The sequence below is a fragment of the Nannobrachium achirus genome (genome assembly GCF_963921795.1).
Source record: "Nannobrachium achirus genome assembly, chromosome: 6".
Taxonomy (NCBI): domain Eukaryota; kingdom Metazoa; phylum Chordata; class Actinopteri; order Myctophiformes; family Myctophidae; genus Nannobrachium; species Nannobrachium achirus.
The window spans coordinates 45456499-45470229 of NC_137815.1; the positions used below are offsets into that span (position 1 = coordinate 45456499).

The 13731-nt window shown below is 42.5% G+C and overlaps 1 protein-coding gene across 1 annotated transcript; it reads right to left on the bottom strand.

The window, feature by feature from the left end:
• Positions 1–2355: 2355 nt before the first annotated feature.
• Positions 2356–12190, bottom strand: tfap2c (transcription factor AP-2 gamma (activating enhancer binding protein 2 gamma); the record flags this gene model as incomplete). The annotated part of the gene is made up of 7 exons (XM_080728779.1): positions 2356–2644; positions 3029–3170; positions 5831–5949; positions 8144–8366; positions 10480–10531; positions 10852–11319; positions 12143–12190. 7 exons carry the CDS (start codon positions 12188–12190, stop codon positions 2356–2358), a joined length of 1341 nt encoding a protein of 446 aa, XP_080584905.1.
• Positions 12191–13731: the final 1541 nt, after the last annotated feature.

A 13731-nucleotide genomic window follows, 5' to 3' on the forward strand; every position in this document is an offset into this window, starting at 1 on the left:
TTTGTGGTCTAGAATTTGCCTCTGTATTGGTAGATGAGTGCACACAAACTTGTAGATTAAAGTTAATTTATATCTTTTTCTATATTTGTAATTTGCAATGTGTGTGCGGTTTTCACAAAATCCCAAAGCACACCTTGTCTCACAGCGGCACACCGTTTGGCAACCACTGGTTTAAAAATTCAAACTGTCAAGACTCCAGATATGGGACAGGATGGGTGGCTACAGGTTCACTCCATCATTAAATGACGGTTGTTTTCTGCTCTTAGCTCAACATGTCTTCACACATCACATGCTTTCATGGACTCCTTGTTCAGAGAAGCACACAGTCTACTTCTGTGGCTCCATGAGAGCAGATAATGATGGCCACTGTTTCCATTAGTTTGGGAATTGTTCTTTGCTGTTTATTAATAGAATATTCAAACCCATGACTAGGCCCTCAAACGAAGTTCCACACACTGTCACTACCTATTAACAAACCCTCTGTGTGTGTGTGTGTGTGTGTGTGTGAGTGTGTGTGTGTGTGTGTGTGTGTGTGTGTGTGTGTGTGTGTGTGTGTGTGTGTGTGTGCGTGTGTGTGTGTGTGTGCGTGTGCGTTTGTGTGTGTGTGTGTGTGTGTGTGTGTGTGTGTGTGTGTGTGTGTGTGTGTGTGTGTGTGTGTGCGTGTGCGTGTGCGTGTGTGCGTGTGCGTGCTTGCGCGCACACGCATGTGCAAACAGGCAAAATAACTGAGTTGTTAGCAAGATCAGGGTTGAGTCTTTTATTATTTTTTCCTTGTAACTTGATTTTTTTTTACACATTTCCAAAAAGTATGTCATATCCACTTCCTAACCTCTACCTGATAAAAAACTAACCCATTTATAAAAGTTTAACACATCATAAAAACCATACACCAGAATGATACCATTATTTACACAAGCCCATTAAATTACAACATAAATTAGAAAATATTTACATTCAGGACAAGATACTGGATAAAATCCTATGTTTGTAATTCAATGTCTAATTAGAAACACTTTATTGTTGTGTGTTTTAAAAGAAAGAAATATGTACATTTACACGCACGCTCACACACTCTCATACACATACATACAGTACACTGGCAGGACTGAATTGGCTGGTTGGCTGACATCTACATGGGGTTATTTATTACTAAAGGTGTCACATATCCAATGGACTAAGGTATAGTCTAGCAGTTCTTAAAGACAGGTTTTAAATACAGAGGAAAGGGAAGCACTGCTCTGCCTTTAAGCCACACGAACACTGAAAAGGCTTGCATGATAAACTGTCTTTTAAACACTCTGGTTTCTGGGGGAATGCAGACTGAGTGACAAAGCAAATTGTCAATGTTTTTTCTTTTCTTTTCTTTTTCTTCAGTCATTCAGGCCTAAGATATGAAACAACTGCCATGAACAAAGCAAAGCAATAATACTGGACCTATTTTGGTGTTGTGAAAATTAAGAGAGAGAGAGAAAACAAATCACAAGCACGCATGAGGAATGGAATTAAGTAAAACGTCTTCGCTCTTTCCCATGTAAAAAAAAAGTCTCTTTTGGAAGTCCAATGGGATGTGAGCACCGCAGAAGAGACAGGAAATCAGTGGATTTGCCTCCAGACTGAGGAGAAAGGGGGGTGGGGGGGTACAAATCGGAAAGGAATTCACAGCCACAGCAGCTCATCTTGAAATGATGTCCTCTGGGAAGAAAAATACAGTCTGCTTTCTGTTCTGTTGTGTTCTGGCATCAACACACCAGCCACTGAGTGGTGTTCTTCTGACTCTGTGATGTGGAGTCCTGCTGAAGGAAGCTCTCGCTAGGACCAGCCAGTCAGTGGGTGTTCGCCGTAGGTGCCGCTCATAGAAATAAATGTATAAGAGGGACACTTCCATTCGTAGCAATGCAGAAGTAATCAGTCCAATGGGGAGGCATCCGCAACACGTTTGTTCCATATGAAGACATGTTGGATAGCAACACTCCATAGCAATAACCGCCAACGGGCACCCCAACAAAGTAGGTGCTGTAGACATGGAAGTAGGATGCTTATGACCCATGTATAATATATAAGATCTATGGTTTGAATCACCACTGAAGATTGACTGAGGATTTTACTGGCTGTAACAAGTTCTCAGAAATCCTCCAACCAATGCTTAATGAATAATATGTAGTTTCAACAGTGTGACATCGCACACATCCTATGTTTTTTTTCCTTTTTTTTTTTTACTGTGACCAAAAATGCCAAAACTAAACAGAACTTAAAATAGTCCAAAAGGTGTCAGACAGGAGGGACAGGGGGTGGCGTGACGGGCATAAAAGAGATGGGTGAGGGCTCTGAAGTTCATTAACACTCTTCCATAAAGTCTCATTTCCTGTGCTTCTCCATTTTGTCGTTCGATTTGTTGCCGTTGTCCGAGGAGCCTTGGGAGTCGCCGCTCAGGTACATCTTGTCCACCTGTTTGAGCGACTCGTTCAGGTAGTTCTGCAGCGAGGTCATGGCGGCGCAGATTGCCGGCGAGCCGAACCCGTGGGTGATGAGGCTAAAGTGGGTGAGGCAGCCCTGGATGCCGGGGTCCAGGATGGGTGCGGGCCGAGAGTTTCCCAGGGGCGAGCGGTCCTGAGTGAGCAGGTCAGTGAACTCTTTACAGATTTGCCTGAAAGGGGGAAAGATGTCAAATACAACAGTGTTATAACATGTACTGGATGAGAAAGTTTAAGTCTAATATCTATCATCTAGTGAGTCAACTGACGTAGCTTGAGAGCTGAAGATGAAGATGAAATTTCCTCATGCATGAAATTTCCATTCTTAGTTTAGCAAATAACACGTTTTCTAAAACGTAGCTAATAAGTAAAACAAATGACAGGAAAATCATTAAGATGCTAAAACAATCAGTGAATGAACAAAAGCTCTCTGAAAAATCTTGATCTGTCAACTGAATCAAAACTTGGCAGTGCCTACTGCTTTAGGAGGGAATAAAATAGCTAGAGGCTCTTATGCAGATTAGATCCCACCATCAAGGGAGGAGTTTGACACTTACTTGGCGGCGAGGAGCATGTTCTTGCGAGAGTTAACCTCGTTGCGTTCCACGTGCGGCCTGCCCAGGTACTCTGCGATGGCTTTCGCTGGGAATTCGGTCTCACACACGTAGCCAAAGTCCCTTGCTAAGTGAACCGCTTCACCTATTGAAAAACAAAAAAATAAAATATACATATTGTAATAAAAAATGACAGACTAATCACAGACAAACCCAATCCCTGGAAAAAACCCAAGAATGTTTCATGATGCCAAGAAAACACTGAGGGAAACAACACTGGGGGCTCGCTTCTCAAGGCCATAAAAGCCTTATCATTAGCGTGTGCTCCAAAAACTCCTCTGCTATACTTAGCCGCAGAGAAATTAGAAATTTAGGTAATTAACATTAACATTCATCATCCTGCATGTCCTTGGGCCCACTGGACAAAGGATTAGGATGGTGCCGTGTCCCAGGCAGACAACAGACCTCATCAATTTGGCCAGACATTCCGCTAACAGCGGCAACCCATTTAGAGGCTGATGAGGGGGCTGCGCAGCGCAGAATGATCAGCTGTGTTCTTGCTCGGGGGAGGAAGTGCTAGCGAGATGAATATATCTCCATCTTTAGGGCAACTTGACTTGCATGGTCATAATGGATTTATGTGGCTAAATGCAAGTGGCAAGAGCCTGTGGCGCCAACAGCGCTGCTTATTGATAGACACGCACATCACTGGAGGATGCGAACGCCTATTCAGAAGCACAAGCTTTAAGGTCAGCCGGCCCTCCTGGCAAGCTGTACACGGGATAACAAGCCTTAATTCAGCTTTGAAGGTCTCTAAATAACACATGCCTCCAGTCATTCTCCAACACAGAATCATCAGACCATTTATAAAGATTAGAGTTGCAGAGAGAGAGAGAGAGAGAGAGAGAGAGAGAGAGAGAGAGAGAGAGAGAGAGAGAAAAGAGAAAATATATATATTCTGGTTTAGCCTTGGGCAGGTAGACGTGATTGAAGTGATATCACGAACATGACGATGCGTCATTGTCTAGCCCAGGTATGACTGATGGGGCTGTTTTAGCAATGGAGGCATTTAAAATGAAGGTTTAGGTGTCTGAATTCAAATCCACATCGCTGAGACGGTGTGTTAGAATATGGGCAATTGTATAAGTCCCAGACATGTGAAGGAGAAATAAATCCAACTGGGATTGCATACAGTATTTTAGTTGTCTGTGTGCAATGTGCATCAGATAATGTCACATCTACACTATTCGGAAAGCAATCAAGAAGATTATTTTTGTGTAGGTCTGTACTGTTGACTTTTCAGGTCTTGCACAAATACCGCAAACCTATAAGGTCACAGAGCAAGACAGAAAATAAAGTAATCTCTACCTTGATATCTGCTGTGACGTCCAAAGACAGATGACAAAGATGACTCAGTCACTGACTTAAAGTTAACATTTAGACAATCACTGCAGGATTGGAAGAATAACTACAGTTGCTACTGACAGATTAAATGTCACAAATGACACAGGGCAGCTCCACTGCACCATATTACTGACATAGTAATAAACATATCGTCGTTGTCGAGCAGAAACCTCGTATCTCCAAGTTTCAAATGTATACGTTCTTTCTTAAAGGTGTCTACACACCAAACAGCCTACAGGAGACTCCTTCTGACTGTACACAGACTGCAAAGAACTGCAAAAAACTAAGCACTTATTTTTTTATTTTATTTTTTTCAGACGACGCCGACTGTAGTTACTGTATGGCAGTGGTGCCAGGTCTGCTCCTTATAAGCAACGTTGATCCTGTTTTCCTATAATGTTGCTAGTTGTGTGGGTTGCTTTTGTTTGGGCTTGTTTCTGAAGTGTAGTTGCTTATTTGGCCTTGCTTTCAACATTATTTTATAAAATAACTAATGTAATAGAGTTCAGAGGTGAAACTGGTCGCGCTTTTGGGCTTATTTTCATAGACCTGGTCGCGTATTTCACTCACAGAATCTGGCAACCCTAACCCGGCCGGAGGCAGCTCTGTTCTCCGTGCAGAGGAGGAAAAAAAGAAAACAACAACACGGGCACTTGATGGACTATTACTAGCCTACTACTAGCTTTGCTTTGGATCCGATTGGAATAGGAATTGAGAGTTGAGATTGAGAATATGGTATTTAGTAAAAATATGCGACGGGAAAATGTCTCTGGCTTGTTTTGGCTTGGTTTTGGAGCAGTAGTAAACTATTCTACAACTCCCTCAATCTTACCGACGGCGAGGGGCGACTGAACAAAACTGAGCAAGTCCAGTTTTCCAGTTTTCGGTCGATAAGGTTCCCGACCCGCTGCCGAAAACCTGACGATGAGCTCCCGTTCGGCAACAGACGCTTTCCGCCGCCTTCCGCCGCCGAATCGTCGCCGAATCTGTGCGGTTAAAAGTGGCCTTAAAGTAAAGCCCTGCTTCATCATACAAGGCGGTCGCACAAAAGTAGTGAAAACAGCCGATCTACAAGCACACAACGCCTCGCGGTGCGAGGCGTTGTGTGCTTGTAGATCGGCTGTTTCCACTAGTTTAAATCATTTTTAAAATGATAAATGCAAAAGGAACGGTTTTGGACATACAGGGTTTTCACCCGACAACGACGATATGCAACCTTTTACCTACTGTATCCTTTAATTACCTCATAGGCAGAACCTTCGCTCTGGGTGTAGCATACGATCATGCATGCTATGTTTGAAGCAGGTATTTTTGCACATGTTGCATACTTGAGCTACATTCCCAGTCAGTGATAAAAATTATCCTAAGCAAATATGCAAAGCACTGAGTGATAGCTCATACCTTCTACTAGTGCCGTGAGTAAAGTGACATTAGCTGCCTTCCTTCTCCCAGCAGGCAGGTTAAGTCCAATCTTGTCCAGCTTCTCTCTCAGGGAACGGCCACCATTCTTTGACTTGGCTCTGTGGAAAAGGAATAAAATATATATTATTGTAAGTCGCTCTGGATTAAGAGCGTCTGCTAAATGCCTAAATTGTAAATTGTAAAATTGTAATATTAGACACATGTAGGCTTTTAACTTTTGCACAGATTAGACTGACTTTTATACTACTATGTGGTGGAGTAGAGTTGTCTTTTTTATTTTTATGGGAGAGGTGGGGTGAGGATTCCTACGGTATTTGCACGTTAGTTTTAGTAAAGTTTTTGTCCAATTTTGTTAATTTAACTGAAAATGTACACTCATCGTCCATTTCTACACGCAGAGTTACATTGAGACGCAGGATCTTGCAGTGCAGGGGACACACAACAGAATGGACACATTCCATTATACATTTTTCAACCATTGCCTAACTACATTCCACATTCAGCCAAACTCAAGAGTTTGAAGTGCTTTCAAATAGCCTGTCAGAGGGGACCTCACCCCTGAACGAGGGCTCATCACACACTTTTGAAAACAAATAAATCAAACACGAACGGCACGGATAGGATACCACTCCTGACCTAACCTGGCGTTTGCCAACGAGTCTGAGGCCTTAAGCTAGATGCAGAATAGACCCAAATTTAGAGTGAACATTTTTAACTCAAATCTTTGCTTCTGGGGGTCCCTGGAACAAATTATTTTGAGATGGGGGTCCGCGGCCAAATACATATCATTTTGGGGGTCCTTGACATGACAAAGTAATTATTTTTTAGAAAACTGTTAGAAGACATTTGTAGAATCAGTCTATATCAGTAGTTTTCAAACTTTGTCATGTCAAGGACCCCCAAAATGATATGTATTTGGCCCTGGACCCCCATCTCAAAATATTTTGTTCCAGGGACCCCCAGAAGCAAAAAGATTTGAGCTAAAAATGCTCACTCCGAATTTGGGTCTTGTCTTAAGCTAGATGCAGAATAGATGCGCGCAGCTCAGACCCGTTGGCAAACGCCAGGTCGTGGCTCTCCCACTCCATGGCAGGTGAGAGAACCGGCATCTCTAGAGACGTGCTCGCGCATGTGTGCGAGTGCGTGTGTGTGTTGAGTGTGAGAGAAAGACTGCCCCCATCCCTTATTCCTCTTCTCCCCCCCTCAACACACACACACACACAGCTATTTGACCTACTTAAAAATGTCTGTGTTTTTTGTGTGTGAACGAATACCTTGTGTTAGCATTGACACACAAGTGGCGATCATGCACTGCACTCCCTGCACAGAACAGTTCAGGTCCGTGTTTTTATCATACTGTATGCGACCCCCCATCGGTCTCCAAACAGAGTGCTATGTTAACATAGCCAAATTGTGCCATAAGGTCAGCTGCTCTCTTGCAATAACAACTACCCTGCTGCAAGCCCAATCTCAACCCTAATAAACATGCACATGCACACGCACACGCACACACGCACACGCGCACACACACACACACACACACATGCACTGTGCAGTGCAAACAGGAACAGAATAGATAAAACCAACATATCGCCGTTGTCGGGTGAAAACCTTGTATGTCCAAAACTGTTGGTTTTGAATTTATCATTTTAAAAATGATTTAAACCAGTGAAAACAGACGATCTACAAGCACACAACGCCTCGCACCGCGAGGCGTTGTGTGCTTGTAGATTTGCTGTTTTCACTACCAGTGCGACGGCCTTGTATGATGAAGCAGGGCTTTACTTTGCGAGAAAAAAAAAGTACAAATTTGAAACTTGGGGATACGAGGTTTCTGCCCGACAGTGACAATATAATCCTTTGCAGACCACCTCGTCTTTCAAGTGTTCTGATGTGACCTACAGTATCCCCAAAGGAGGCAAAAGGCAGATTTGCATACTATACAAAGAACATGAAATATTGCAAAGGAAAAACTGATGAGCCAAACTACTGTATATGTTCAGAAACTGACGTACAATTCTGAGTAGTCTAAAAGAGACACCAGATTACAACCGCAATAATGAGCATTGTTTCAGTTTGACAATTTTTTGTATCTAGATACGGTGGAAAGTGATCAAATGGCAAACATTTTCTCCGTTTCTGTAGCCTACCCATTTGTCTATGGTACCTTAATTGGTTAATAGACTACAGGCGGCCTGTAAAGAAGATGAAATTACAGCCTATAAATTAGGGACATCAAAACCTCTGTGGGCAATAATATCAGTCCATTTGGTCTTTTGGAGGAACACTCACCTGCGCAGAACCCCTCCCAGTAGCGAGGCATTGAGGCACTCTGGGGGCGACAGGCGTCTCTGGACCTCAGCCACCGTCACCTTGTACTTGGAGGTGGAACTGAGCAGGGACAGGCGACCCGGTACGGAGCAGAACACCTCTGTGGGATTGGACACCATGCCCAGGAGAGACTCCTTCTGGAAGGGAAGACACAGGGCGTTTCCTTTGGGAAGCGTGACGGGACCTGGAGGAGAGAGGTGAAGAGGAGGTGAGCGAGCTGAAAGGAGACGAATGAAAGGCCAAAAGAGGCTTGTTTGATCACTAGGATAATGTTTCCTTCATCTGTGGGATCATTTTAATTCGCTCCTCTAGATATGTGAACCCTCGACCTCCGCAGTGTTGTTATTGTTTGTATAACTGGGTTTTGGGAGAGCTGAGTATGCCACACTGCACAGTTAAGAGTCAAACTATGTCCTTTACTTACAGTACACTGGGGCACATGTACAGTATGCTCCGGAGAACAATAGAACTTCCGAGGCTTGCGAAATGTCATGGTTTTCCCAACATAGGTTCACTGAGGTTTAAACAACTGAAAGTCCCTCATTCCTTACACACCCTCCACGAAAACAGCTAAACACACACAGACAGATCCTCATCCACATTATGCTACTACGCTTTGGTGTCTCATGAGACACAGGGGTGGCCTTGGCTCTACAATGTCTTTGCGTTTCAATGGACGACCTAATGTGGGTGAGTTTTTTTGGGTCAGAGGCCTCAAAGCCCTCACAATGCACTGGACACGATCACCACCGGACAAACAAAACAATACAGCACACCACATAACGTACTGTAACTCTCTTCATCCTCACCCGCAAGAATGCCCCCCTGATAACAAGTCCGCTGTAAGCGATCAAGGTTTCTGCCACCTCGTAGTCCTAATACTGAGACAAAAATCACACAGTCATATGAGCGTTTTATCTACTTGTCTTAAGCCCTGTATACGTTGTTGTGCGACGAACAGTGAAAATAGCTGATCCACAAGCTCACAATGCGGCGCATCGTGACGTGCTGTGAGCTTGTAGGTCTGCTATTTGTGAAAGTGATCGTCAGTGTTTGACAGTTTTCACCTATAATAACATGAATAATAATTAACGTCTGCGGCACATGGCTAAGGAGTGACATGCCGTTGTTTACAAATGTAAACTCCAGTTTGCCTACAGCATGCCCTTGAGCAATCACAGATTTCCGCAACACAGACTGGTTTGTTTATTGTGCTGTGCAAACTGTCACTGACTGAATATGGCTCATAATATGAATTGCTCTTTCTTTCCTTTTCTGTAAAGCGGATAAGGCATTGCATTTATTACCAATTTTTCTGTTGAATATATAGTAATACGCGAACATATATCTGGGGAGAAATATCAATTAAATGAGAAACCAAAGTTATTTCTTTAGCATGCTAAGGGAATATAGAAGTATCTATGGTAAATTAGAAATTATGGGATATAATATATTGATATACTGACAAATATGTTTTTTAGTTTTTGAGAGGTTACAGAGCTGAGCAAATACATAAATGTTGTTACAAGGTGAGCTTACTCTGTCTGTTTAAGGATGACAGCAAAAATAAAATAAAAAAAGTTTTGCGTACAACACAGCCCAAATCCTCGCTTATTCTTTCGGAACAATTCGTGTCCCAACAAATTACTGAACTGTCCTCCACACGGCAGGCAAAGCTTTAATGCCACACCCCAGCAAAAAGCTGGTTCTGCAGCGTTGGGCTGCAGCTTCAAGATCAACTCAACAAAATCTCTGTAAAACTTCAGCTGAAAAGAGTTGCGAGTGCCAGCTTAATCAACTTAAACATAAACCAAAGCTTTCTCTGCTCAGCGCAGGGGTTGTTAGTGCGATTGCTCAACCTCCATCTCTTGTCAGCTACACTGCCATTTTTTGAAAGGGATCTTTTCTTCCCACTGGGCATCCATTCAAACACCTTCAACACTAGAATAGACTAAGGATCACACCAAGCTTAGTTAAGTGCATCAGATGGCAACGAGGATTAGTACTGTATGCAGTGCAAGTACAAATACAGCACTCCTCCTTTCCTTTGCTGTGTTCTCTGATTGAATGTCCTGACATGCCACTGTACAAATAATTTTTTAACATTTTCCAAATACACAGGTAGTGGAAAGTACGGTCCTCACAGTACATTTCCAATCCCTTCCCGTTATCATTGCATCCTTGTTTGATACTTATTGCACATACGACATACCTATACATAATACTTCATTTCAACCCTTGACATTTGTTTTTCTTTTTTTTTAACCTGCGTTAATTTGATATAAAATGTAACTCACCTTTTTTGATGACTGTCTGGTCTGCCATTATAATACTGTGGTCATCTACATGCTGATAAAATGAAAATGAAAATTCACAGTCAGTCATAAGCCAGGAATACATGCATTTTAAGCAAAAAAAGAAAAAAGAAAAAGAAAAAAACAATTACATATTTTCCCATATTGCCTATAAATGCATGCTTACATTTTGCAGAAACAAAATGTGCTAAAAAAAATAAGAAGAAAAATGGAAGAAACAAAAAGCGATACCAAATTAGCACAAATCTACACAAATCGCAATGAAATGCAATTATTATTATTATACTAATTCATAAATTAACAGGCCTAAACAAACAAATAACAAACAAACACTTTATAGTATATGGGACTCACCTGGACGTCGTCCAGTCCGTGGCCCATGTCGTGCATTCCCATATTCCCATCGCTGATAACCGACGAGTCCATGTTGTGAACGTGCGGAGGCAGCAGCTCCGGCCGGCGGAAGCCCTCTCTCCTCACGCCGGAGGACGAGCCTCCGTCCAGGCCCAGGATCTGGCTGGCCAGGCCGCTCCGGGCGTGAGCCCCGAGTCCCTCCTGGCCCTGCCGGCCGGGCCACGACTGCTGCTGGTTGGACGACTGGGACTGGTGCAGCGAGTTGATGTTGAACGGGTCGCCGAGGTGCGAGTAGGGGTCGCCGGACTGCGGGTACGAGATGGGCTGGTAGGGCGGTGGGAAGTACGGGGGCTGGAAGTCCGAGCTGACCGAGTGCGACAGGGAGGGAGAGGGGCTGTACAGGTGCTGGCTGACCGCAGGGAGGTGAGGCAACCTGGGGTTCCCGTTGCTGCTGCCATCGTGCCTTTCCTGAGGGAGGGAGGGAGGGGTGGGTGGAAAAATGAAACGCTGTTAGGATACTAATAATACCAGGTGCTGATGAAGGTGATAATAAAATGGCGGACATGTCATTTATTGCGTACACGATGTCAGTCAGTGGTAAGCAGCTTAGGGACCCTAGGCCATAAGATATAGGGTGCATCTCATTGAGAGAGAGAGAAAAATTAAGTTTAGCAGCCTACTTAATTTCTGATATTGATTTATGAAACGCGCCCTCTTATTAGGAAGTTTAATTATGCTAGAGGCCATCCAACAAACTTCAGTAGAACTATTAGCCACGCAAAATAGTGGGGAACACACACCATTTTATCATTGTTATTGCGTTATTATTACTATTTACTAATTGTTTTTTTTTCTCCATTATGATTAGGCCTATTGGCCTGTTATTATTTTATTTTTTACAAATGTAAATGCGCGCACATTGGCTGACGTTTATTCTCTGTCGCCTACTTCAGTAGACCTGTCCGTTTAATTATAGCCTACAACTCTCTCTCACTCTGTTTATTATTATTTTAACAAACAGGCCTGTATACAGTCCGACTTGCTAACACGCGAAAGATCCGTAGGTGCTCACATTTTGTGTCATATCACGATATCAGTGCACTTCTCTGACTTATGGGACTCCAATTTCAATTGCTCATTTGCGAATGGAAAATAAATGAAATAAATTAAGTAATGTGGCTACACGAGCCCATGTCATTAATTTCAATCTGTTACTCGACGTTACACAAAAAAAATATATATACATTTTTTTCTCGTTTCCATGGCATGTGCCGATCGGATCGAAACTCACCTCACAGTCATCCTCATACTTGACGTTGTCTGCTAGTTTCCACAACATCGCTTCTGACAGACAACAAATCTCTTCCAAGAATCAACAAAGCGCTTGTCTTGTCTTTTTTCTTTTTGTTTTTAAAGTCCGTATTATTATTCCAGGTATGAAACAACCTGCTTCTCAGTAGAAATCATGAATCGTTTTTCTTCAGCTGGAGAGCAATTTGCGAAGACGTGAACTTTTTTCCCTTGTCTGAAGTTGTTTTGGACGGACGGACGGTCACGGGCGGCTCGGCTGCATGCATAAATCTACGCACCAACTAAAACTACGTTGGGAGAGTTGTGTCAAGAAATATCCTCTCTCTCTCTCTCTCTCCGCCCGACGCTGGATCATGTACTTCTGTTGGAAGCTGCCAGAGTTGCATGTGAAGAAACTCGACTCCCTCTCATGGACAAAGCAGTGATGTTCAGTCCTACTACTACAACAGTAGAATACTACTGACACCCACCGTGGACCTGCTGAACCTGGATGCTATGCAGGCATACGGGAGGTCTCTCTACTATATTTGCACGGCCCGCTGAGGTGGGCGTTGCCTGTTGTGATGATGTCACCGAATATGAAAACTTTGTTGATTGGTTATCGGCGCAGTGGAGAAGTCCAATTATATGTCTGTCCGTCTCTCGGCTCGCTCCTTTGGAACGTTGTTGTCGGGAAGAATAATTGTTGTTATTTAATAAAATTAATAATTTACTAAAAATACGAGAAATAACGAAATTGTTATTTTTTTTGTAACCTCTTGGATATGATATCTGTGCTATTAATATCAAACCAAACCACATTTTAAGAATTCTAAAACGTTATAGGACTGTTATTTATTTATATTAATATTTAGCTATGTAGATTAAATTAATAGCATTAGGCCTGTAGTAAGTATCCTACTTAAATAGTAATAATAACAATAATAGTAATAATAATATAGAAACGTTTAAAGTATTTAAAGGTGTTAGAATTAATATTAGTCACATCCATATGTTTTAGCTTAACGTTTGCATTCTATTTTTTTACCATGGGATATTGCCAACATCGAATGAAAATTGTATTTCTGAATAGTTCAAAACAATGCATCTCCAGTGGAGAGATTCTCCACTGCTGCCGTGCAATTAGAAACATTTAAACGATAATCATTGTGTTTAGACTTTTATTCAAATGAACCCATAACACACACCATGCTGGGTCTGCAGACGTGTTGGTTTGGTGACTCCTTAAATTCCAATAAATAAACCCGAGGGCACAGCAGCATCTTTCTATTCAGGAAACCACTGAAGCTCAACGCATCTCTTGTCTTACCTTAATTAACATTTCTGGTGGAGCCATGTCCAAAACAAGTCTGCTTTGAAGCATTGATATGTATGGGACTGGGACCCACTGGGGGTGACTTTGGTATTTATTTATTAGTTAAAAAAGCTCTGCTATTGTTAGTTGTCGTGTTTGTTTTTTTAATAACAAAAGCTTCCAACTAGGCTTTTTGTTGCCGTCTTGTCTTGTTTGTTTTTTAATTCAAAAGCTTGTTTTTTATAACAAAGGTTTTTTATAACCTGCCTGGCACA